Source organism: Schistocerca americana, chromosome X, assembly GCF_021461395.2.
Source record: "Schistocerca americana isolate TAMUIC-IGC-003095 chromosome X, iqSchAmer2.1, whole genome shotgun sequence".
In the NCBI taxonomy this organism is placed as follows: domain Eukaryota; kingdom Metazoa; phylum Arthropoda; class Insecta; order Orthoptera; family Acrididae; genus Schistocerca; species Schistocerca americana.
Window position 1 is genome coordinate 589,738,666 of NC_060130.1, and position 23,839 is coordinate 589,762,504.

At 41.7% G+C, this 23,839-nt stretch overlaps 2 protein-coding genes across 5 annotated transcripts in view; one reads left to right on the forward strand and one right to left on the reverse strand.

Moving 5' to 3' along the window:
- The window catches only part of LOC124556464 (transforming growth factor-beta receptor-associated protein 1-like), a 220,608-nt gene extending 207,749 nt beyond the window's left edge, over positions 1-12,859 (forward strand). The window contains exons 16-17 of one of the 4 annotated variants that reach the window (XR_006968609.1): positions 11,825-11,869; positions 12,796-12,821. Coding sequence is in view for 1 of the 4 variants with exons in the window: in XM_047130415.1 (XP_046986371.1) it covers positions 1,579-1,603 (25 nt within the window). In the remaining 3 variants the exon portion in view is untranslated. Of the gene's footprint in view, positions 1-1,578; positions 1,815-11,824; positions 11,870-12,795 lie in introns of those variants that run through there. The other 3 variants (XR_006968611.1, XR_006968610.1, XM_047130415.1) reach the window with 3 other exon arrangements.
- Positions 1-23,839, reverse strand: part of LOC124556466 (UDP-xylose and UDP-N-acetylglucosamine transporter) — a 32,908-nt gene that overhangs the window by 2,739 nt on the left and 6,330 nt on the right. The window contains exons 5-7 of the mRNA XM_047130416.1: positions 12,023-12,098; positions 10,124-10,233; positions 1,899-2,047 (exon numbers count right to left, since the gene is read on the reverse strand). Of these exons, the coding sequence (XP_046986372.1) occupies positions 1,899-2,047; positions 10,124-10,233; positions 12,023-12,098 (335 nt within the window). The remainder of the gene's footprint in view (positions 1-1,898; positions 2,048-10,123; positions 10,234-12,022; positions 12,099-23,839) is intronic.

A 23,839-nucleotide genomic window follows, 5' to 3' on the forward strand; every position in this document is an offset into this window, starting at 1 on the left:
TAATGATGCTGTCTAAGAAGTTGTCCCGTTTGTTACCATAGCGAGATGTCCAAGAGCATTTGTTTACGCAACTGTGAGAGTTGTTTTGGGACCCATCTTGCACAAACTTTATCAAATCCAAGTCTGTTGTGGATTATTTCATAGGCAGAAACATGACTAATTTGCATACGATGTGCCACTTCGTCAATAGTCAATTGTCTGTCTACAAGAATCATTTCAGGTGAACACTCAATGTTCCTTTATTTGTGACAGTAAACGATCGTCCAGCTCCTTCATTGTGCGTAACACTTGTGCGACCATTCCAGAATTTTTCCAGTCCATTTATAGACACTCCGTTGTGGCAAAACACAGTTCTCGTTCTGTACCAAAAGTCTTCAATGAATTTCGGCCCCTGGTATGCCTTCCGCCCACAAAAAACGGATCGCTGAACATTGCTCTTCTTTTGTGCAAATAGACAGCAGAGCAGCCATGATTAACAGCACAGCAACGATAATGAAACTAGCCTAGCAGCTTGAAAATTGCAAATATGTAACAACAAATAAACAAAGCATGCATCATCTATGTAAAATGACAGTACTACCAAAATAAACAATGATATAACTAAATTGCGGATAATACTTGACTTAACCTTGTACAATAAACTGTCTCATGAATGATCATGCAGCACTGGATTAGTATTTCAGAAAGGTCATTAGAGTATTGAAACCATGCTGTGCCTGCCCTAGCATCATAATTTAGAGCACAGGGCGCTTGAACACACTAAAGGTGGTTTTCACATTACTGAACTTGCAGTAGCAGGGGCTATGCGGGTCAGAATTCCAATTGGTGTCTCTTCACTTCACTTCATTCCATGGTTGCTGACTGAAGAGAGAAATTACTACTTACATACTTATCATAAGATAAGATAACTTTCTCTGGAAAAAATACATGTGACAAGATATAGGTGTACTGCATTCTGAAATTCAGAGAGCAGCAGTGCAGCTGTATTGGGAGTGCAAAGGTTTTCTACTTGGAAATTGCCTACAGGATTGCTGAGCCATTAAAACTGCCCACCATGCTTTGCATAAATCCACAGTTTCAGGTGCATACTGTCAGTCAGTCCTATGATTACTTTTTTTTATCTCACCTCTGCAAGTTGTGTGTTAAAACAAAAAATGTTGAATTGGATCATGGTTTCAAGACCACTTGAAACTGTAGGTCCGCTTATAACTATCTGGTATGTCGATTCAAAGGTTAGAGGAAGGCAAGGGCCTCCAATAGGACTCTGTGGTGATCAAACCAATTTCCAGATTGATGTTTCTTCACTAACAAAAGTTGGAACAGTGCGCTACTCAGTATAGTGCAACAAGGATCAGGTTTGCGTTGCTTCTCCCGGGCAGCACCCGACTCGTTACAATAATAGTGTAATTTCTTTGGCTGGTATGTAACAGAACATACACCCCCTCCCCCCCCCCTACATCCCATGATTTCCATCAACTTACATGTAAACTGTTGCAGCTATTAAGGTAAGTGCCTTATTTGTACATTTTTACACTTAAGAAAATATGAGTGTTTTACTTTAACACATTTGGATTTCAGAACCCAGACATTGCAACAAGACTAAAAATGTCAGATACAGATGGTGAACTGTCAAAGTATGAAAAATTGCAACATACAATGAATGTGCCACCTCCAGTGCTCAATTACTAAAACCTGGCACCTGGTAAATTTAATTTTTGTGTTGACTGCCTTGCTTTAATACTGGCATCTCATTATCTTACTAATTTTATGAAAATACAGATTCATAATTTGATGAATACCACCGCACATACCTAGATTTGTTAAGATAAATTACACACAATCAGCATCAATAAAAGAAAAATAAGTATTTCACATGCAGCAAATTTGATGAAGGATACTGTGTCAGAACATTTCCAGCAAGATAAACAACCATCTTTGGTATAGCACCCACTATTGGAAGAACCATAGGAGCACTTTCAAAAACCGATATTATATGCTGATAAATATCATAGCCAACTATTAGGAATCCTGGCAGAGGTAACAGATGCTGAAAGAAGAAAAGAATGGATTGTGATTTCCTTTAGTTAACTGTACATAAGTTTATAAATATTTTATACATAAAATCTCTCTCTCTCTCTCTCTCTCTCACTCACTCACTCACTCACTCACTCACACACACACACACACACACACACACACACACACACACACACACACACACACAAAAAAAAAAAAAAAAAAAAAAAAAACATGGGAAGCAGCTAACTTAAAATACTGAAGACTAGATAAATGCACATGAATGACAACTTAAAAATGAAAAACACGTATAACCTGCTTACCGTTAACAAAAAGTGGTTGAACCTGTGTAACATCCTTCCTAAATTCATAATGCTTGCCTCATTTTCACCTAAATCATTCCGCACATTCCCTATACAACTCCAGGAAGTGTTAATCTGTCTATAATTTGATGTTGACGTGTGGCATAAAAGACAGCCGTGCAACAGTGGACAGTACCCTGTTGGCAGTGAGATTTCACCTTGATGGATGGCCAGAGTCAGAATTGTTTATCCACCTGTTCAGTTTCCCATTGAGACGTGGTCTTTTAGATACACAGTGTATTTTGCAACATACTCCGTCGCATTCCTCTTTGGGCCCTGCCTTTGTTTTCTAGTTCCGCTAGACTCCCATCCCAGCTGCCCAGCAAAATGTAACTTCATTTCCTAGTACCAATGTCAATGAATGATCCCCTTTCTTTGAGATCCTATTGTGGTTAAACTGTGTAGTGGCATTTCACAGTACACTGTGCGTGTTTTCCTTATGCATTATGAAAATAGATCTGACACAATCTGATTCTGGAAAAGTGGAATGAAGACAAGTTCATGGCAAACGATGGCATCTGTTTTACCAGACTAGTGACCACAAAGTAGTTGTAGCTAGATTGAATACCGTAATATCCAAACCCACCAGAAATATATGCAATGCACGTCCGTTTTTAAAAAATCAGATAAAAATTCACTTGACACCTTCCTAATAGACAGTCTCCATTCCTTCCAACCTGACTATGTAAGCGTAGACCAGATGTGGTTTAAATTCAAAGAAATAGTATCAATGGCAATTGAGAGATGTGTACAAAATAAAGCAATAAGAGATGGCATTGATCCCTCCCCTCCCTGACTCTACACAAGGCAGGTCAGAACACTATTGCAGAAGCAATGAAAAAAGCATGCCAAATTTAAAAGAACGCAAAATCCCCAAGATTAGCAAAGATTTACAGACAAAATTTAGTGCGAACTTCAATGCAAGATGCTTTTAATAGTTTCCACAACAAAACTCTGTCTCAAAATCTGGCAGAAAACCCAAAGAGATTATGGTTGTATGTAAAGTACACCAGTGGCAAGATGCAATCAATACCTGTGCGATAACAATGACGGTGATATTGATGACAACGCCACTTTAAGTAGAGTTACTAATACATTCGCAAAAGGAGATGAAGTAAATATTGCAAAATTCTAATCAAGTAGATGTCCTCAGTGTAGTGACGTAGCTTACAACACTTAAGAAAGGCAAGGCTTCCAGTCCAGATTGTCTATCAATCAGGTTCCTTTCACAGAATGCTGATACAATAGCTCTATACTTAGTAATCATACACAACTGCTCGCTTGTAGAAAGATCCATATCCAAAGACTGGAAAGTTGCACAGGTCACACCAATAACCAAGGAAGGAAATAAGAGTAATCCACTGAATTATAGATCCATGTCACTAACATCAATTTGCAGTAGGATTTTGGAACATATACTGTTCTCGTACATAATGAGTCACCTCCAAGAAAACAATTTATTCACAAATAGCCAACATGGATTCAGAAAACATTGTTCCTGTGAAACACAACTAGCTCTTTATTCTCACGAAGTAATGGAGTGCTATCAACAGGGGATGTCAAATTGATTCCATATTTTTTTGAGTTCCAGAAGACCATCAATACATTTCCCCCATAAGTGACTTCTAATTACATTGTGTGCTTATCTCCTCTGTGTGACTGGATTCGTGATTTCCTCTCAAAAATGTAACAGTCCGTACGCAATAAATGACCTCAACATCAGCAAGTAAAACAGAAGTAATATGTGGCGTTCCCCACGAAAGTGTTGCAGATCCTCTATTATTCCTGATCTACATAAATGATTTAGGAGACAATCTGAGCAGCCCTCTTAGATCGTTTGCAGATGATGCTGTCATTTATTGTCATGACAAGTCACCAGTCTTTGTATGGTGAAAAAAGTGGCAACTGACTCTAAATAATGAAAAGTGTGAAGTCATCCACATGAGCACTAAAAAGAATCCACTAAATTTCAGTTATATGGTAAATCACACAAATCTAAAGGCTGTAAACTCAACTAAATACGTAGCTATTACAATTATGAGTAACTTAAATTGAAACGATCACATAGATTATGTTTTGGGGAAAGCAAACCAAGGACTGTGATTTTTTGGCCGAACACTTAGAAAATGTAATAGGTTTACTAAAGAGACTGCTCACATTATACTTGTCTGCCCTCCTTGGGAGTATTGCTGTGCAGTGTGGGATGCACATCAGATAGGACTGATGTAGGACATTGAAAAGGTCAAAGAAGAGTAGCTCATTTTGTATCATCACAAAATAAGGGGGAGAGTGTCATGGATATGATACACAAACGGGGGTGGCAGACATTAAAACAAACATGTTTTTTGCTGTGGCAGGACATTCTCATGAAATTTCGATCACAAACTTTCTCCTCCACCTCCTTAAATAGGGAGAGATTATGATCATCACAAAATAAGAGAAATCAGAGGTCACATGAAACGATTTGTGTGTGTGTTTTTTCCTGCACGCTGTTCAAAAGTGGAACATTAAAGAAGTAGCGTAAAGGTGGTTCGATGAACCCTATTTCAGGCACTTAATCGTGAATTGCCGAGTAATCATGTACATGTAGACTGGATGAAAAGGTGGTACAAATTACCATTTGGAGATGTTGCAGGATTTTTTAAGGGGAGGGGGGGGGGGGGGGTGGTTTAAGAACATTCCTGAAACATTATCAAATTGATTAGCAGTTTTACTAGATCACGCTCAGTGTCAGACAATGACAAACCTGTTCATTAAAGACAGAAAGGGACCTACTATTGTATGACTTTAAAACAATGATATGGAGCTTCCATCTAATGCCAAATCTTATAATGAACGTATGAAAGCACTTCCACTGGAATATGTTGGATCCTATATGAAGTCATAAGAATTCCTTTCATTCAGTGTATTGCGCTCAACTGATAAACTGAATGGCTTCTGTTACCTGTGGCACATTGCGAATTCAACACTTATGAGCTTTTGTGGGCGTTTATGAAGACACTTGACAACTGTGTCACTTCACTGCACAAAGTGTTCCCAAAGTATCTTTATTTGCACACAACTGAAATGCATATGCCAAAAGATATCTGACTTAACAGGACAACAAACTGAGTGCTTATTATCTCCCGCAAAATTTGTTCTGGCTAATCATTACACATCAAATGTCAATTTGCCATATATGGTTAGAAAATGCATTATACATTTATTCATTTACTTACTGAAAGCTGCTTGTGTAGCTACAGTTCATCTACACCTACATCTACGTGGATACTCTAAAAATCACAAGTAAGTACACGAGGGTTCATCAAACCACCTTCACAATAATTCTCTATTTATTCTTATCTCGAACAGTGCACTCAAGAAACTAACACCCATATCTTTCTGTGCAAGCTCCGATTTCCCTTTTTCTTTTTTTTAGTGATTTTCGTTTCTCCCTATGCTGGTCAGTATCAACAAAATATTTTTTCATTCAGAAGAGATAGTTGGTGATAGGGATTTCGTGAGAAGGTCCCGCAGCAACAAGAAACACCTTTGTTTTAATGATGTCCACCCCAAATCTTCTATCATGTCCATGACACTCTCTCCCCTATTTCTTGATAATACAAGACGTGCTGCACTTCTTTGAGCTTTTTCGATGTACTCCATTAAATCTATCGGGTAAGGATCCCACAGAGTGCCAGCACTACCCCAAAATAGGATGAACAAGTGTAGTGTAAATTGTAATGTCTAGGTATTTAGCTGAAATTAATGCCTTTAGATTTGATTGACTTATCATGTAACAGTAATTTCATGGATTACTTTCAGCACTCATCTGGATGATTTGACACTTTTCATTATTGAGGGTCAATTGCCAATTTGCACACTTAACTTTTTTGCAATTTGTTTCGATCTTGTGATGGCTTTACTAGATGATAAGTGACAGCATCATCTGTAACTACCCAAGACAGCTGCTCAGATTGTCTCATAAATCATTTATATAGGTAAGGAACAACAGAGGGTGCACAACTTTTCCATGGGGAATGCCAGAAATCATTTCTGTTTCACTTTGTAACTTTCCATTAATTACTATGAACTGTGACCTCTGACAAGAAATCACAAATCCAGTCGCATAACAGATGATATTCCATAAGCAAGCAATTTGATTACTGGCTGATTGTGAGGTATGGTGTCATAAGCCTTCCAGAAACCGGAACCAGTTTGAAATGCCTTGTCAACAGCAGTAACACTTCACCTGGCTAAAGAGCTAGTTGTTTTTCGCAAGAACGACGTTTTCTAAATCTGCGTTGACTGTGCGTCAATAGACTGTTTTCTTTGAGGTAATTCATAATGTTAGAGCACAATACTTGTTCCAAAATCCTGCTGCATATCAAAGTCAATGATATGGGCCTGTAATTTAGTGGATTACTCCTATTGCCTTTCTCGAACATTGGCGAGATCTGTGTCACTTTCCAGTCCTTGAGTACAGATCTTTTTTTGAAAAAGCTGTTGTATGTGACTGAAGTATGGAGCTATTGGATCAGCATACTCTGAATGGAATCTAATTGGTATACTGCCTCAACTGGAAGTCTTGCTTTTGTTAAGTGATTTCAACTGGTTCACTACTCCAAGGTTATCTACTTCTAAGTTACTCATTTTGGCAGCTGTTCTTGATTCAAATCCTGGAATATTTACTTCGTCGTCTTTGGTGAAGGAATTTCAAAAGGCTGTGTTTAGTAACTCTGTTTTAGCAGCACTGTCATAGATAGTATTTCCACTGCTATCATGCAAAGAAGGCATCATTGTGTCTTGCCACTAGAATACTTATTCTGCTAAGTTCCAAGACAAAGTTTTGTTGTGGAAACTATTATAAGCATCTCACACTGAAGTCCACACTAAATTTCAAACTTCTGTAAAAGATCACCAATCTTGGTGATTTTGCATTCGTTTAAATTTGGCATGCCTTTTTTTTCTGCAACAGTGTTCTGGCCCGTTTTGTGTACCAAGGGGGATCAGCTCATTGTTTTTTACTTTATTTGGTATAAATGTTCTTGAATTCATGCCGCATCTGGTCTACACTTATATTGTTAAATCGGAAGGAGTGGATATTGTCTCTCAGGAAGGCACCAAACAAATTTTTATCTGCTTTTTTGAACAGGTATATTTTTCCATTTATTTTTGGATGATTTGGGAGTTACGGTATTCAGTCTCTTACAACAACACTGTATTTACTAATCCCTGTGTCTGTTTTGATGCTTGTTATTAGCTCAGGATTATTTGCTGCTAAGAGGTGAAGTGTGGTTTCACAACCACTTACTATATGAGTGGGCTTGTGAACTAATTGCTCAAAATAATTTTCAGAGAATGTATTTAGCACCATTTTGGATTATGTATTGTGAGTACCCCTGGATTTGAACGTGTATTTTTACCAACATATGAAGGATCAATTTAAGTCACCACCAACTATAATTAAACTGTATGAGTTGGGTACATTTTTTAAATTAGACTCAAGTTTTCTTTGTACCTTTCAGCAATTGTATTATCTGAATTGGGAGGTTGGTAAAAGGATCCAATTATTATTTCATTCCAGTCACCAAGAATGACCTCTAACCATACTAATTCACAGGAACTATCTACTTCAATTTTGCCACAACATAAACAACTACTACTACTACTACTACTACTACTACTACCAGCAACAAACACGTTACTGTCACCTGTGTTTAGGCTATCCTTTCTGAAAACCATTAGGTCCTTCACAAAAATTTCAGATGAACTTATCTCTGGCTGTAGCCAGCTTTCAATGCCTATAACAATTTGATCAGGATTTTCTATTAGCACTTGGAGCTCTGATACTTTCCCAACACAGCTGTGACAATGTACAACTGTTGTACCAATGGTTCCTAGATCTATGTTCTTCCTGTGTTCAAACCTGCACCTTTTGAGGCAGAAGCCCTTTCTGCATTGCCCCTGAGACCCTCTAACCTAAAAAACTGCCCAGCCCACACCTCACAACCCCTGCTACCCATGTAGCCACTTCCTGCATGTAGTGTACTCCTGATCTATTTAGCAGAATCCAAAACTCCACACCCTATAGTGCAAGTTGAGGAATCTGCAGCCTACACAGTCGCAGAACCGTCAACCTCTGATTCAGACCCTCCACTTGGCTCTGTACCACAGGTTCAATCCGTCCTGTCGACTATGCTGCAAATGGTGAGCTCTGCTTTCACCTCGCAAGACTGGCAGCCTTTATCACTTTTGATGGCTACTCTAAACCAGAGAGAATCTCTTTGGATCCAAAGTGACAGACATCATCGGTACTGATGTGAGCCAGCTAACTGCACCTTGCGCTCATCATGGCGTCTGGAAGCACCAGTTCCATGTCTGGAATGGCTCCACCCAGTGTGCACACAGAGTGCACATTGGCTTTCTTAGCCTCCTTGGTAGTTGTGTTACCAATCTGAAAGTTAAATTCTTGTTGAAGTGCCAAAGATTTAGACTCGCAGTGCTGCACTGAAGTTCAACAATGGAGTTGGTGTTGTTTGGGGCAGACTGTGTGCTTATCACAGCCGAAACATACTGATTCCACAACTATGCTGGATCACAGTGTTACACAGATTTTTGTCACCAAACAATTACTTTCCAAATATTCGTAAGTAAAGGTACGTGATTTTAGCAACAGCTGTAGTTTTCTACCCCAATACACACTATATCAAGCAGAATCATAGCATTTTGCATTTGATTTTATTGATAAGAAATGTATGAAAACCTGCTAGTCAATAGAAAAGGGCTAAGCACAGGAGATAGATCACAAAAATACTGTCCAGTTTCTGTAACTTTCCAAAGCTAATGAGAGCAAGAGTGTTCTCACAAAGACTTCTGAACATGTCTTCCCCATTCTAAAAAAGTATATTATTCACATTTAAAATGTAAAAAGAGCACAGCCATGGTCTTGGCACATGGATGCACATCATCCAATGACAGAATTTAAACAGGAGTTCAAAATGAGAGTCAATCATTATGAACAGCATGAGGGTATCATGAATATTTCTCATAGTTTCCTCCACTGGGTTCATCTGTTTCACAATCTGTATGAATAGATGGAGGAGAATTCACAATGCAAGCTAATAATATAGTGGAATATTCAGTGCCATCCCTCTGTTTAAAATGACCAATGTAACCTATAGTAAAGTTGTAGTATTAAAAATTAAGCAGAGTAATAAATCTTTTTTTTAATAGATGATTACGTAAGTTCTTTGAACTCAAGTAAATGTTGCCAGAAGAAAAAGAAAGAAATTAACATGAAAAAAGAGGTAAAATGTGCTGATAAATCAGTCTGAAGTGTCTATCATATGAGGTGAAGGTCAGGGAATTAATAATGAACTAAAAACTAAAGATCAAGCACAAAATAAATGATTTCTTGTAATTGAGTGGTGAAATTCTACAGCAATAAATAGGTACAAATGGAAACATTGGATAAGGAAAGACAGAGAAAAAGAATGGACAACAATATTTGAGACAGGCAGTGGCAGACAACAGTGGTATTTCTTTGTGTGTGTATGTGTGTGTGTGTGTGTGTGTGTGTGTGTGTGATGGGGCAGGGGGCGCGTGTGCGCTAGTTACAGTCACTAAAGCTAAAGTCATTGGACACCACCACCCATATGACGAATTTTCACACCATTACCATAAACATATCGCAAAAACGCATGTAAAATCGTTCAGTAATGCACCTGCCTATAATTTTACAGCTGACTTGAAAATGTACTCACAGTGTAGAACAAAGCTTCCTTTGGGTGCTTCCCATATCTAGCATATAGAGTTTCTTGGTATATTCCCATCCTTGCAGACACAAAAAGGGCTACTGTCAGGAGAGTAATACCTGGAAAAGAAACATTACAGGTTTGTCACATTTCATTAACCATACTATTAAACTATGGACAATTTTCATTTGTACCTTCATCTTTTTAAAAGCCTACAAGACTTTACTCTGTAACAGCTAAAACTTCATATTTTGTACTGCATTTTATTGACACTGTAATAACATTTGATCACTCTTCCTAAATGTCATGTCATCTAAAAAGGGGGTCTTTGTGTGTGTATGCGGGCGTGCCATGCAGAGGGGGTGGGGGGTCAGATGCCAGGTATCCGTATGTAGTACTGATGACAGCAGGAATAGTTTCATTAACAACTAAATTCACTGTAGAGCATGTCGTACACTGTATCTGATAACAATCCTATATTCCATATCCGGTGAATTCTATTCTGTTTGTTGAAGAAACACCATGACACATCTAACCACTGCTCCATTCCCAGTATCCAACAGTGAAATGAAGGGGATGGTCCAGGTGAATACAACAAGAATTATTCACACACTGCTTCACTTCTTACTTTTAAACCTCAGTGAAAACAGATCCCTTGGCCAAGCCAGCACAGGCTCACTGATGTGGACTTGCACATGGTGCTGTACACGGGGGTTGGCACATGGGGTTGTCGCTGGTCATATGAAGTGCCACCACACAGAAACTTGGATGGCAACAAAATCAGTCCTAACAGCAAGCACTTAATGACTACACGCTCCCCATAAGATGACATCAGGGCCAGGGTAACCACAGTAGATCATCACCACTGTCAGTTTTGAAGAAGAGCCAGCATAAGTTCACAACAATGCCCCTAATTACACAGTACATGATAGCTGCGGACAATCCTTAGACCCCTGCAAGTCCTAGGTACTAGCTCTGCCCACACAGAAGGTCCATCCCACAGAGCCACAGAGACCACCACTGGCAGACCGTAGTTCAGCTAAAGGTGGGAACTGGCAAAGGTATGACATTAGTGTGAACCATGGAAAGAGCCATTAGTATTTTACAGGAAATAAAGGCAGCAATACAGCAGTGAATTGGCAGACCGTATCTGGTTATGAAGCCTTTCTTCGCCAACATTCTGTTATTGATTCTGAACTTTCTTGGACCTGGGCTTGAGTATGGAACTACATATTTGGAGTTGTGATAAACATTTCTCAGCTCTGTACTATGAAGTAGATTGGGCTAGCAGCTGCATGCTTACCATCATCCGCTTTAAGGATGCTGGACTAGGCACTTACCACAGTTCTCTACACTTTCTTTCAATATTAATGGTGCTCTGTATTTTGTAGTGGCTTGAATGACAACATACTATGTATTAGATGGAATCCTCATGTTACAACTTGGGAAAAGAACAGTTTTGTGACACATGTAGGACTTTACCTAGGATTATGTGGGGGTGGGTTGTGGGGCATGCATTTATAATGATTGTAAGAAATACTGAAGAATATCTTTTCCTATCAATGCTCTTACTGACTGACACTATTCAGGCTTTGATACAACACAAACTCACAGTTACTACATCAGGGAGAATCAAAACAATACACGTTATACTGCAGAGTTGAAGTGTCATGTCATTCTAAACAGGCATTATTAAACTCTTTCTTCCAGGAGTGACTCCAGCAAGGTCTGCAGGAGAGCTTCTTTGGAAAGCAGGTGAGGAATAATGGTAGAACTGAGATTGTGAAGTGAGTCCATGAGTTGTGTGTAGCTACTGCACTGGTCAGACCAACACATTCAAAAGGCTAGGGTCACAATTTGGCACACAGTTTTAGAGGCAATAGAATTCACAATTTTAAATGTACTCACCTACTGTCCACCAGAAGAACACCTCTAAATGTGATGCTGGTACTTCTGGCTCTTTACCTACAGCATATGTTGCTTTCTAAAGAACAAAAAAAGTAATAAGAATATATTTTCAGGTGAATACAATATTATTATATACATACAGGTCATTCGAAGCCAAATGAACCAGTAGTTAACACATGTTCATCTACAACTTGAATGAAATTTTGCAGTTATGTTCCCTACAGAACCTACCGAATAAAACTAAGCTGGACAAAATGAGATATATATATATATATATATGTTTATTTATTGATTCAAGGTTTTATGAGGTATTCAATGGAGGGCTGCAAACTGCTGTGTGAGCTCTAGCTAAGTTTTGGCCAAATTTCAGCTGGCAACTAATAGTAATGTGAGGTATGTGGATCAGATGCACAACTTTTTGTGCTCTTCACAGTGTTAAAATATCAAGGCTGTGTCAGTCACTCTTTTCATGTTAGATGAGGAAAAGTTGCAGGAAAAACAAAACCATGATATTTTTTAGCTATTTTATGCCTGCAATAATATGTAAACAAAGTGTACTGAAGGCTCTTTAGTAGCTCCACAGAGAAGTTCCTGTTGTCAGTTCTACCAACCTGTAGCAATAATTTGCAAGTACTGTACTCAATTTATTGATACGTAAACATGCTAGTCACATATTTTGCATTTGATAATGTCATATTACTAAATATTATCACCTATTATTTTTTACTATTGTTTCACTACTAAGAGCAGATGGTTTGGATTTCATTTTGTAGATCCTTTGGACAAGGATTAAAAATATCTTGAAAATACTACCATCAAACATTTGGAAACCCATCACTTCAACATGTGCACTTTGTATAAGCTAAAAAGGTTAGTATAGTAGTTATATTCTTTAATCAGAGTATGACATACAGCTTTTGTTTTGTCTACTTAATGCATTCTCACAAAAATACACCATCTTTGAAGAAAGCAAAAACCCTGCATTTTATGTCATCAGAAAGGATGTACCCATTCCTCTTGTGAGCACTGGTAGTCTATAGCGAGCCTCTGGTGACAATGCTGAATACATTCATCAAGGAATATCACAAGCAACACAAGGGAATTATCAATATTTAAGTCACTTGCAGGAATGCATGACTGGTATTAACATTTCCACCATTTCTCTACAATACAAATATGCTGGACTTCCGACACTGTTCACAGGTTACACAAATAAACATTAAAATATTTTTAAAAAAGTGTCAAAAGAGGTCCAAGTATACACCAAAACTACTTGGCAGTTTAAATGATTCATTCAGGAGGAGGCAGATGGTGCTACATTGAAGATTAGGGTGGCCATCAAGAAGAAAACTTCAAATCTGTCCTGTCACTGCCGCATAGGAGACAACTGTGCATCCCAAATCTGACTTACTAACATGGGGAAGAGAGAAGGGAGCTCATGGTTTAATCTCCTGTCACTGGAGGCTGATCACAAGCTTGGATTGTACAAAGACATAGAAGAAACTTGGTAGAGTCTTTTTCAAAGAACCATCCTGGAATTCATATGAAATGATTACATAAACCAAGGAAAATCAGATTTCAGTTGCTACATGGGGATTTGAATCTTGCCTCTCACAAATGCAAGTCCAATGTGTTGCATCATCATGCCAGCTCATTTACTCTGGAAAAGAGCTACATATCAAGGAGTAGCATTTTTTCAAGATCCGATACTATGCTGCTGTGGTAAAGTGTACTAGGAGAATGATGAAGTATCCTCATGGGAATTAAGAAATTATGAATGACACACTCAATTTGAGTGTGACTAACACGGTAGAATGTTAGAATTACAGATTGGCTTGATTAACCACTTTAAATATATTGTATCTCATAAATCTGAAATCATCAATAAGGACTGCAACAGTAGTTACACCAAGGTGAACACATGATAGAAACAAACATTTAGGTGGAACTTACGACCTACTGGAGTCTCACTGAGCAATATGAGCTTCTCCCTCCACTATGATTGTGGTCTTCTTCTGTTCTGATAAAAGTAACAATCACAAAATGATCACACTACATGCATTGGTGACATCATCATTCATCTCTATGCCACTAGATTTCATAATGTTTAGGTACTTCAGTACCTGGTAGATCAAAAGGCCTATAATATGCTGTCAAAACTTGTTACAGTTCTGTTCTTGGTTATGTTATTCAATTTTTAGAACCAATTTACATATACTGGTATGGGGTTTACACAAAACTTTTGTAGAATTAGTTCATATAAGGTCAGATATAAGTGGAAAGAACCATCAATAAACTATAGTGCAGGTGATTAACTAACGACTGTGAATTCACAACAGGCATTTAGTCAGCAGAGAAATTGTAGAGCTTGTTATTTTTCACTTTTGTGGCAAAATTATTCAAGGAAGAACAGAACTGGACCTTCACAGACTGGCAGCCACAATAAGCTGGTATGCCTAGTTCATTCTCTGAACTTTTACATCTACATACATGCTCCACAAACCACCAAATGGCACTTGGTAGAAGGTGTCCTGTACCACTCGCTAGTCATTCCCTTTCCTATTTCACTCACAAATGCATCAAGGGAAAAGGGCTGTCTATATGTCTCCATATGAGCCCTAATTTCACTCAGTAAGTCTTCATGGTCCTTAGGTGAAATGTCTGTTGTTGGCAGACGAAGTGTTCTGCAGTCAGCCACAAATGTCACTTCTCAAAATTTTCTGAATAGTGTTTCACAAAAAGAATGTTGTCTTCCCTTCATGGATTTCAATTTAAGTTCGTAATACTCTTGTGTTGAATGAACCTACTGGTAAAAAATCTAGCAGCATGCCTCTGAATTGCTTTGAGGTCTTCCTTTAATTTGACCTGCAGGTATCCCAAATACTTTAGCACTACTCAAGAAGTGGTTGCAATAGTGTTCTATATGCAGTCTCCTTTACAGAGGAGTTACTCTTTCTTAAAATTCTCCCAACTGACCAAAGTCGACCATTCACTTCCCTATTACTAACCTCATGTGCTCATTTCATTTCATATTGCTTTGTAGTGTTATGCCTAAATATTTACTTGATGTGGCTGTGTCAAGCAGAACACTGCAAATGCCATATTCGAACACTACACAATTGCTTTTCCTACTCATTTGTATCAACTTACATTTTTCTATGTTTAGAACTAGCTGCCATTCAAACACACCAAACAGAAATTCTGTCCTAGTCATCCCCTACAGTCATTCAATGACAACACTTTCCCGTACACTACAGTGTCATAAAAAATTCACAGATTGCTGCTCATCAATCTGTCAAATTGTTTATGTACAGGGTGGTTACATTTTAATTTTTGTAAGGGATCTTGGTGGCCACACAGTTTGGCACCATCAGTCAATGATTTGGTTTTCTCCAAATGTGTTACAGACTAATTGAGAGACTTCACGGGCTATGTGAGGTGGAGCTCTATTGCGCATCAAAACAGTTGAGTGCAAAGCCCCTCTCTTCTGCAGAGGAGGGACCACACATTGGCAAAGCAGATCACAGTAACATTTGCCATTCACACTGCATGTCCTTGGTCTTTGAGGTCCCAGTTCCTCAAAGAAAAATGGACCAGTAATGAACTATGCCATGAAGCCACACCACACAGTTGGTTGGTTTGAGGTATAAAGGGATCAAACTACAGGGTCATCAGTCCCTTTTTTCTGATGCAAGCAAGGCTCGAGGTACAAAAACGCCCAACACCACACCTAAAAATAAAATGAATGGAACGAACAAAAACGGGGAAACATTCACCACAAGGAAAAGTAGAACAAGGTACTAAAAAACCATAGAGCATTTGGTCTGGGCTGGATGATCACAATAATAAAAAGAGTATGAGCCAGCCACTCTGCGACACATTAAAATGTCCACCCCAAAAAGACAAGGTGAGCTGAACACATGTAGGGAAAAAGATGACCACAAAGACAAACAAATGCAAAGAAAGTGCGACAGAGTTTAAACGGAGGGAGGGCAGCGACCTCAGAGAGAAGGCTAAATGGTTGATTGATTGGTTGGTTGGTTTGTTTGTCTGAAAGGGGGGGGGGGGGGGGGGGGAGGGGACGGGACCAAACTTCGAGGTCATTGGTCCCTTGTTCCCGGTAAAATAATTACAAAAGGGAAAGAAGAAAAGAAAGGAGACGAACAGCACAATAACAGGAGAATGGAAGAACCCAAAGAATGACAGAAGGACGATCAACACTACTATGGACAAAACAGGAAAAGAAAACTGCACAGAGAGAAGCAAGAAACAGGTAGAGGGGGTAAAAACAAGAGAGCAGATGACTGTGGCTGGCCGACCACGAGCAGAAGAAGGAAAAGCCAGCCACTCTGTGACACATTAAAACATCCACCCTAAAAACATTAGAGTGGCAAACACAAAGGGACAAAGGACATGCACTAAAACATACAGAATGATAAAATCCAGCATCACGTATAAAAGGTAAAACTAAATTATCTGATGACGTGTTGTCAGCTAAAATTAATGGCAAAGAGTCAGGTATCTGAAGAGTCTGTCGCAGGGCAGCCATAGAAGGACAGCTCACTAAAATAAGGGCCACTGTCAGCCAGGCGCCGCACCGACACTGAGGTGGGTCATCACGGCATAGGAGGTAGCCCCATGTCACCCAAGCGTGGCCAATGCGGAGCCGGCAGAGAACCACTGAGTCCCTGCGAGAGGCCCGCATGGAGGTCTTCCTCACATTCATAGTCTCCTTAAGCGCACACAGTTTGTTGTGCACACTGAGATTATCCCAAAGCTGAAAAATCTTGGGTGTAATAATGATGGCAGGTCAGTTACAGGGATGCCGATCTCCATAAGCGGTTTCCGCATAGCCTGTTTGGCCAGCCTGTCGGCAAGTTCATTTCCTGGGATTCTGAAGTGGCCTGGGGTCCACACTAACATCATGAAACGACTGGACCATTCCAGGGCATCGATGGACTCCTAGATGGTCACTACCAAAGGATGGCGGGGGTAGCATTGGTCGATAGCTCGTAGGCTGCTCAAGGAGTCAGTACAGAGAAGAAACAACTTGCCAGGGCATGAGCAGATGCGCTCAAGAGCACGAGAAATGGCAGTCAGCTCTGCAGTGAAAACACTGCAGCCATCTGGCAAGGAGTGCTGTTCAATATGTCCTCTATGAACATACACGAAGTCAACATGACCCTCAGCCATTGAGTCATCAGTGTAAACCACTTTATGGTGCCAGTACATGTCAAGAATCGAGAGGAAGTGACAGCAAGAGCCATGTGAAAGGTCCAGGCAAAGCTTTAGCCTAGGTGTACACCCCGTAGATGTACGTGAATGGACCTCAAGTATAGGTGGTAAAGGCAAGGACTCCACTTCATACAGAAGAGATTGGACGCAAACCACAATCTTAAGCCCTGACCTGGGCCTCCGATGTGGAAGATGAACCGCCATGGATGGGGAAAGGAGACAGTAATTCAGATGCTCAGGAGAACGATGAATGTGTGCAACATAACTGGTGAGCAGTTGTGCACGCCTGACCTTCAATGGAGGGACTCCGGTCCCCACCACGACACTGGTCACCGGACTCATCCTAAAAGCTCCTGTTGCTAGTCAAACACCACAGTGGTGCACTGGGTTGAGTAAATGCAATGCTAAGGGCGCCGCCGAACCATAAACCAGATTCGCATAGTCAAGCTGAGATTGAACAAGGGCTGTGTAGAGCTTTAGCAGTGTAGAGCCATCTGCACCCCAGTTGTTGTTGCTCAGGCAGTGGAGGGCACTGAGGTGCTGCCAGCACTTCCGCTGACGAAGATGAGGAAGCCATTTCAATCAGGTATCGAAAACCAATTCTAAGAATTGATATGTCTCCACTACAGTGAGTGGATTGTCATTAAGGTAAAGTTCTGGTTCTGGATGGACGGTATGACGCCGACAGAAATGCACGACACATGACTTCACGACTGAAAACTGGAAGCCGTAGGCCAGAGCCCATTACTGCGCCTTGTAGCAGATGGCTCCCTTTAGGCGCCGCTCAGCAACAGCAATACTGGAGGACCTGTACGAAATGCAGAAGTCGTCTGCATACAGAGGAGGTGAGACTGACAGCCCAACAGCTGCTGCTACACCGTTAATGGCCACTAAAAATAGACGTACACTCAATACAGAGCCCTGTGGGTCCCCATTCTCCTGGGTATGGGGGGGAACTATGGGAGGCACCAACTTGGACACGGAAAGTAAGGAGTGATGGGAAATTCTAGGTAAAAATCAGGAGTGGGCCCTTGAGACCCCACTCATATAACATAGCAAGGATATGATGTCTCCAGGTTGTGTCTTAGGCTTTTCGTAAATCAAAATAGACGGCAACCAGGTGTTGGCGTTTGGAAAAGGCTGTTTGGATGGCAGACTCAAGGGAAACTAGATTATAAACAGTAGAGCAACCCTGGCATGGAGCCAGTAGGCCATGTGACTCCAGGACCAAACAACTGCTGACTTACCATACATTCTAACAGCTTACAAAGAATGTTGGTGAGGCTGATGGTGCGATAGCTATCCAGATCAAGCAAGTTTTTACTGGGTTTGAGCACTGTAATTATGGTGCTCTCCCACCACTGCACTGGAAAGATGCCATCGCACCAGATCTGCTTGAAGATGACGAGGAGATGTCACTTGCAGTTGGATGAGAGATGTCTGATCATTTGGCTCTGGATCCGATCTGGCCCAGGAGCTGTGTCAGGGCAGCGTGCAAGGACACTGAGGAGCTCCCACTCTGTAAATGGAGCATTACTGGATTCACTGCAATAGTCGGTAAACAAGAGGGCTTTCCCTTCCATCCGCTGCTTGAGGGTGCGAAATGCTGGGGGTAATTCTCTGACGCAGAGGCCCGAGCATAGTGCTTGGCAATTGCTTTTGCGTCTGTAGATAACATGCCATTGATATCAATGCCAGTAACACACATGGAGTCTGGTACCTACAAACACATCTGATCTTTGTCCAGACTGTGGAAGGTGATGTATGACACCCAATGGTTGAGACGTACCTCTCCCAACATGCCTGTTTCTGTCTTTTTATAAGCTGGCAAACCTGGGCCTGGAGCCATTTAAAAGCTATTAGGTGCTCTAGGGAAGGGTGCCACTTATGTCACTGTAGAGCTCGCCGATGCTCCTTAATGGCCTCCGCAATTTCAGGCGAGCACCAAGGTACTGACTTTGGCCGGTGGCACCCTACAGAACAAGAGATCGTGTTTTCCGCCACAGAAATGATTGTCCTAGTGACCTGCTCAACTGCCACATCGATGGTACCATGTGGGGGAGATTCAATGGTGACAGCAGAGGTGAAAGCTTCCCAGTCTGCCTTGTCTAAAGCCCATCTTGGTAGACGTCCAGGGGAATGGTGCTGGGGGAGTGACAGGAAGATGGGAAAGTGGTCACTACCATGCAAGTCATCGTGGGCTCTCCAGTGGACGGATGGGAGAAGTCCTGGGCAGCAGAGGGATAAATCAATGGCTGAGTAAGTGCAATGAGCCATACTGAAATGTGTGGGGGTCTCAGTATTTAAGAGGCAGAGGTTGAGTTGAGACAGGAAAGTTTCAACGTCTCTACCTCGAGCAGTAAGCACAGTGCCACCCCTCAAGGGGTTATGGGCGTTAAAATCTCCCAGAAGTAAGAAAGGTTTAGGGAGTTGTTGAATCAGTGCAGCCAATGCATTCAGGGGTACTGCACCATCTGGAGGAAGATATACATTGCAGACAGTTATTTCTGCATCGTCCTTATCCTAATAGCCACAGCTTCAAGAGGGGTTTGAAGGGGCAAAGGTTCACTGCATACTGAGTTCAGGACATAGACACAAACCTCACCTGACACCCTATTATAGTCGCTACAGTTCTTGTAATATCCCCTACAGCTGCAAAGGGCAAGGGGTCCACATTGCCGGGAACCAGGTTTCCTGGAGGGCAATGCAGAAAGGAGGTGTAAAGCTTATCAGTTGCCGTAGCTCAGCTAGGTGGTGTAAAAAACCGCAGCAATTCCTCTGGATGATGACGTTATCGTGAGGCTGGGAAGGCATGAAGCATGTAAGTAGTCAGGTTACACCTCAGGGTCACCTTCTGCCACCGATTGAGTGTGTGTATCCATACCTATTGTGGATGAGACATCAGTGAGAACCAGGTCCTCAGGGGATGCTGAGATCTCCACCTCATGCACAATTGCAGAACTGGCAGGGAGCGGTGGTGCTGGGGCCACTGGAGGGTCCTTTTTCTTAGCAGATTTCTTTGTTTGCTTGCCCTCTTGCTTCCCTTTAGGGGCTTGCTGGGAGGACTTCTCTGAAGTAGCTTCAGGCATGGAGGAAGACCATGAAGCTCTTTGTCCAGCAGCTTTTGGCTCCTTTAGCCACTGGCAAGTGTCTGCTGTGGCACTAGTGGACCTTGGGAGAGAGGCATTACTGGACCTTGGGAGAGAGGGTCCCCAGGGACCCCTTCCGCACGAGAGGAGCCAGAGGAGGCTGCTGCTTTCTGTTGCTCCTCCGGCTAAGGGGGGGGGGGGGGGGGACTTATGTCCCCTTCGTTTGGTGGGGGGGGGGGGGGGGGCAGGCCTTGCTCCTGAAGTACTCTGGGAGCAACGGAAGGAGATTTTCCCCTTACCACCAAGGGGGCAGATGTATTCTGTAGGCCTGGGGCGCCCACTGCTCGTGGCACAGAGAGTGGTATGACTGGTACTTGTAATGGTGATGGTAATGTAGCTGCAGCGTATGTGGACATCAACCGAAAGGGGTGCAATCGGGTAAGTCAACCAGTCCAGGGTCTTGTACTCCATGATTTTCCACTCCTTTTGGAGTACTGTGCAGTCCGGCAAGCAGAGGGAGTGCTGCTCCCCGCAATTAGTACAAGTGGGAGGAGGAGCACTGGGAGCATCTGGATGCAGTGTATGCCCGCAGTCTAGACATGTGGCACTGGAAGTGCAGCAAAAAGGTATGTGCCTGAATTTCCAGCACTTAAAGCACAGCATAGGGGGAGGGACGTATAGTTTAACGTCACAGCGGTAAACCATCACCTTGACCTTTCAGGCAATGAATCACCCCCAAAGGCCAAGATGAAGGCACCGGTAGCAACCCCGTTGTCTTTGGGTCCCCTGTAAAGGCGCTGGATGAAACGAACACCCTGCCGTTCTAGATTGGCACAGAGCTCGACATCAGATTGCAAGAGGAGGTAGCAATGGAAAATAATCCCCTGGACCATGTAGAGGTTTTTATGGGGAGTGACGGAAACAGGAATATCACCCAGCCGGTCACAAGCGAGTCACGCCCAGAATTGGGCTGGGGATGCTGTCTGGATCCAGACGGCACTGCTTCTCATCTTCGACAGTGCTGTCACTTCCCCAAACTTATCCTCAAGATGTTCAACAAAAAATTGAGGCCTCATAGGTAGAAAGGAGTCCCCGTCCATTCTACTACAGACTAAATACCGAGGTGAATACGGCTCTCATCATTCTGTAGCCCTACATTCGTCCCATGTGTAGTGAAGGAGGGAAAAGAGTTAGGGTCATATCTGTCAGCATTGTACTCGATGTTGACCTTCTTAGAGGCTACTGGCGTCGTACAGTCACCAGCAAGAGATGACTTACTCTGCTTCATTACGGGTCATCTGCCCTGATGCCACCCACTCTGATCAGGGGCTCTCCCCACGGGCGCCTCGCAACCACAGCAAAGGCTACCTTGGGTGATGGCTATTGCCGAGATTCTTGATGCCCCAGGAAGACAGGCATCTACTCTTTGGCATACATGGGGAGTTTACAGCTCAGGCATCAGCAGTGCGATCCCTGTGTTGTCAGGGGGCTACCACCAAATAGGTACATGAAAGCCCCACCACAACAGACTGGCTACTGTGCTGGATATTGGGCACAGAGAAATACAATACTGTCATGGGGGCGAAAGAGGACAGGAGACAACGGAAGAAGATGATTTACCCCAGAAAGTGTCCTTGCCCAAATAGTTGAATTGCAGGTGGAGATGCAAAGCAATGACAAGAGGTTCAGAAGATTGAATCTAAGGGCACTGTGGATAACTCAAGCACCACGCAAGGTGTCCTACCCATATGGCCCGCACTTCTGTAGAATTTGGAAAGTGGCAGGTCAAACCATAAACTGGGACCTAAAGTTATAGGGTCCAAAAGTGTGAGACTCCTTTTAGTCGTCCCTTATGACAGGCAGGGATACCTTGGGCCTATTCTAACTCCCGGACCCACAGAAGGACACCACACAGTGATACGTCCCTATGCAGAAGAACTTCACGAACGTTCATGGGCAGTGACGATCCCCCAATAAGACAATTGTGTGTGCTCTACCCCAGTGAGAATAATATGTGCTTCATCACTTCACAAAATTTTCCAAAGCCACACGTCATCAACTTCAACTTCAGAGTCTTCTGGAATGTCTGTCGCGTGGCAAAGGTTGGCGAGTAATGAGAAGTTTGTATGGATAACATTTCACAACTGTTTCCAGCACTTTTAGAATGGTGGACCACAGAATGTTCAGCTGTCAGGACAAAGCTAATGCACAGCTTGAAGATCGCATGTTACGCCCAGCTTTCTCAGCCATGGCAACAGTGACTTTTTCAACAATTCATGGCACTGTTGGCTGACTGCCTCTTTCAGGGGCAATTTCCTAACCACCAATTAATTCACACTTCTGAATAGCATTCTTCAACTCCGCTGCAAAAAGAAGACCTTTCTGTATTCCTTTAATGCACCAATATTTGTGAAGAGTGGCAGTCTGATAAAACAGCTTTATGAGTAAAGCTCTGCTCACCTTGTCCAGACCGATGTTGACTGACATCTTGTGTTTCAACCCAATCTCCCCACAGTAGTACCAGTGCCTAAAGGCACATCTTGACACTAACAATACTAACAAAGCAAATCTAGCAGTGAGTCTGGACATCATTCCCATAAAGCTGTGTACCCAAATGGTAAATAGTTTTCCGTCTAAAGTGGCTAACATAGTGAAAGTACAATTACTCATGCTCTGTACTGAGAACAAGAATGGTCCTATCACACTTTCCTGCGGCACTCCTGCTGAAGCTCTTGTCTCTGATAATGTATAACTAATTCTTAAGTTGTGCAAAACAAGCCTACCACAGTCCAGTGCCCAAGAATAATCAATAAAATTCTGCTTATCTGGTATGCATACTACTCCCTAAACATTATTCCATGTGTCTTCTGGCTGCTGCACAGCTCAGTTTTTTAAAACTGTTGCTTACTTTTTGACAGAGAGAGGAGGGGGTTGTGTGTGTCTTAATATCAATTACTTTTCAGAAACTAATGCGCTGGATGAACTACACATAATAAAATACAAGACATCAATCGGTGACAGAAAAACATCATAACGCAGTTAAAACACTGAAGGAGTTGATTAGAGAAAGCACTACACAGATAAAGTAATGAGCGACACAAAATAATGAAGTAGTATAGGAAGACAGATGAAAACTGAATACCTAAAGGAAAGTAGTTCCTTGACACAGCTGTTTTGGAGTAACAATTACAAAATGAAACAACAAAAGATGATGAATGCTCCTAGTAAGGTAAAATAACCTGGGAATTACTGTGCTAAACAAACCCAGCATGAAAAACAGAAAAAAAATCTACGTAGTATATGGTGAAGTAATCTACCAGTGAACAATAGCATTGCATTCAGCAGGAAATCTTTTGGCCATGCTAAGAATTTCTTATCCAAAGATGCACAAATCATTAATTTAAACTCTGCACATTATCACAATAATGGGTTATTTTGTAATATAAACAACTGTTAACTATTTTATTATCCCAATGAAAAATGTGTGGCTATA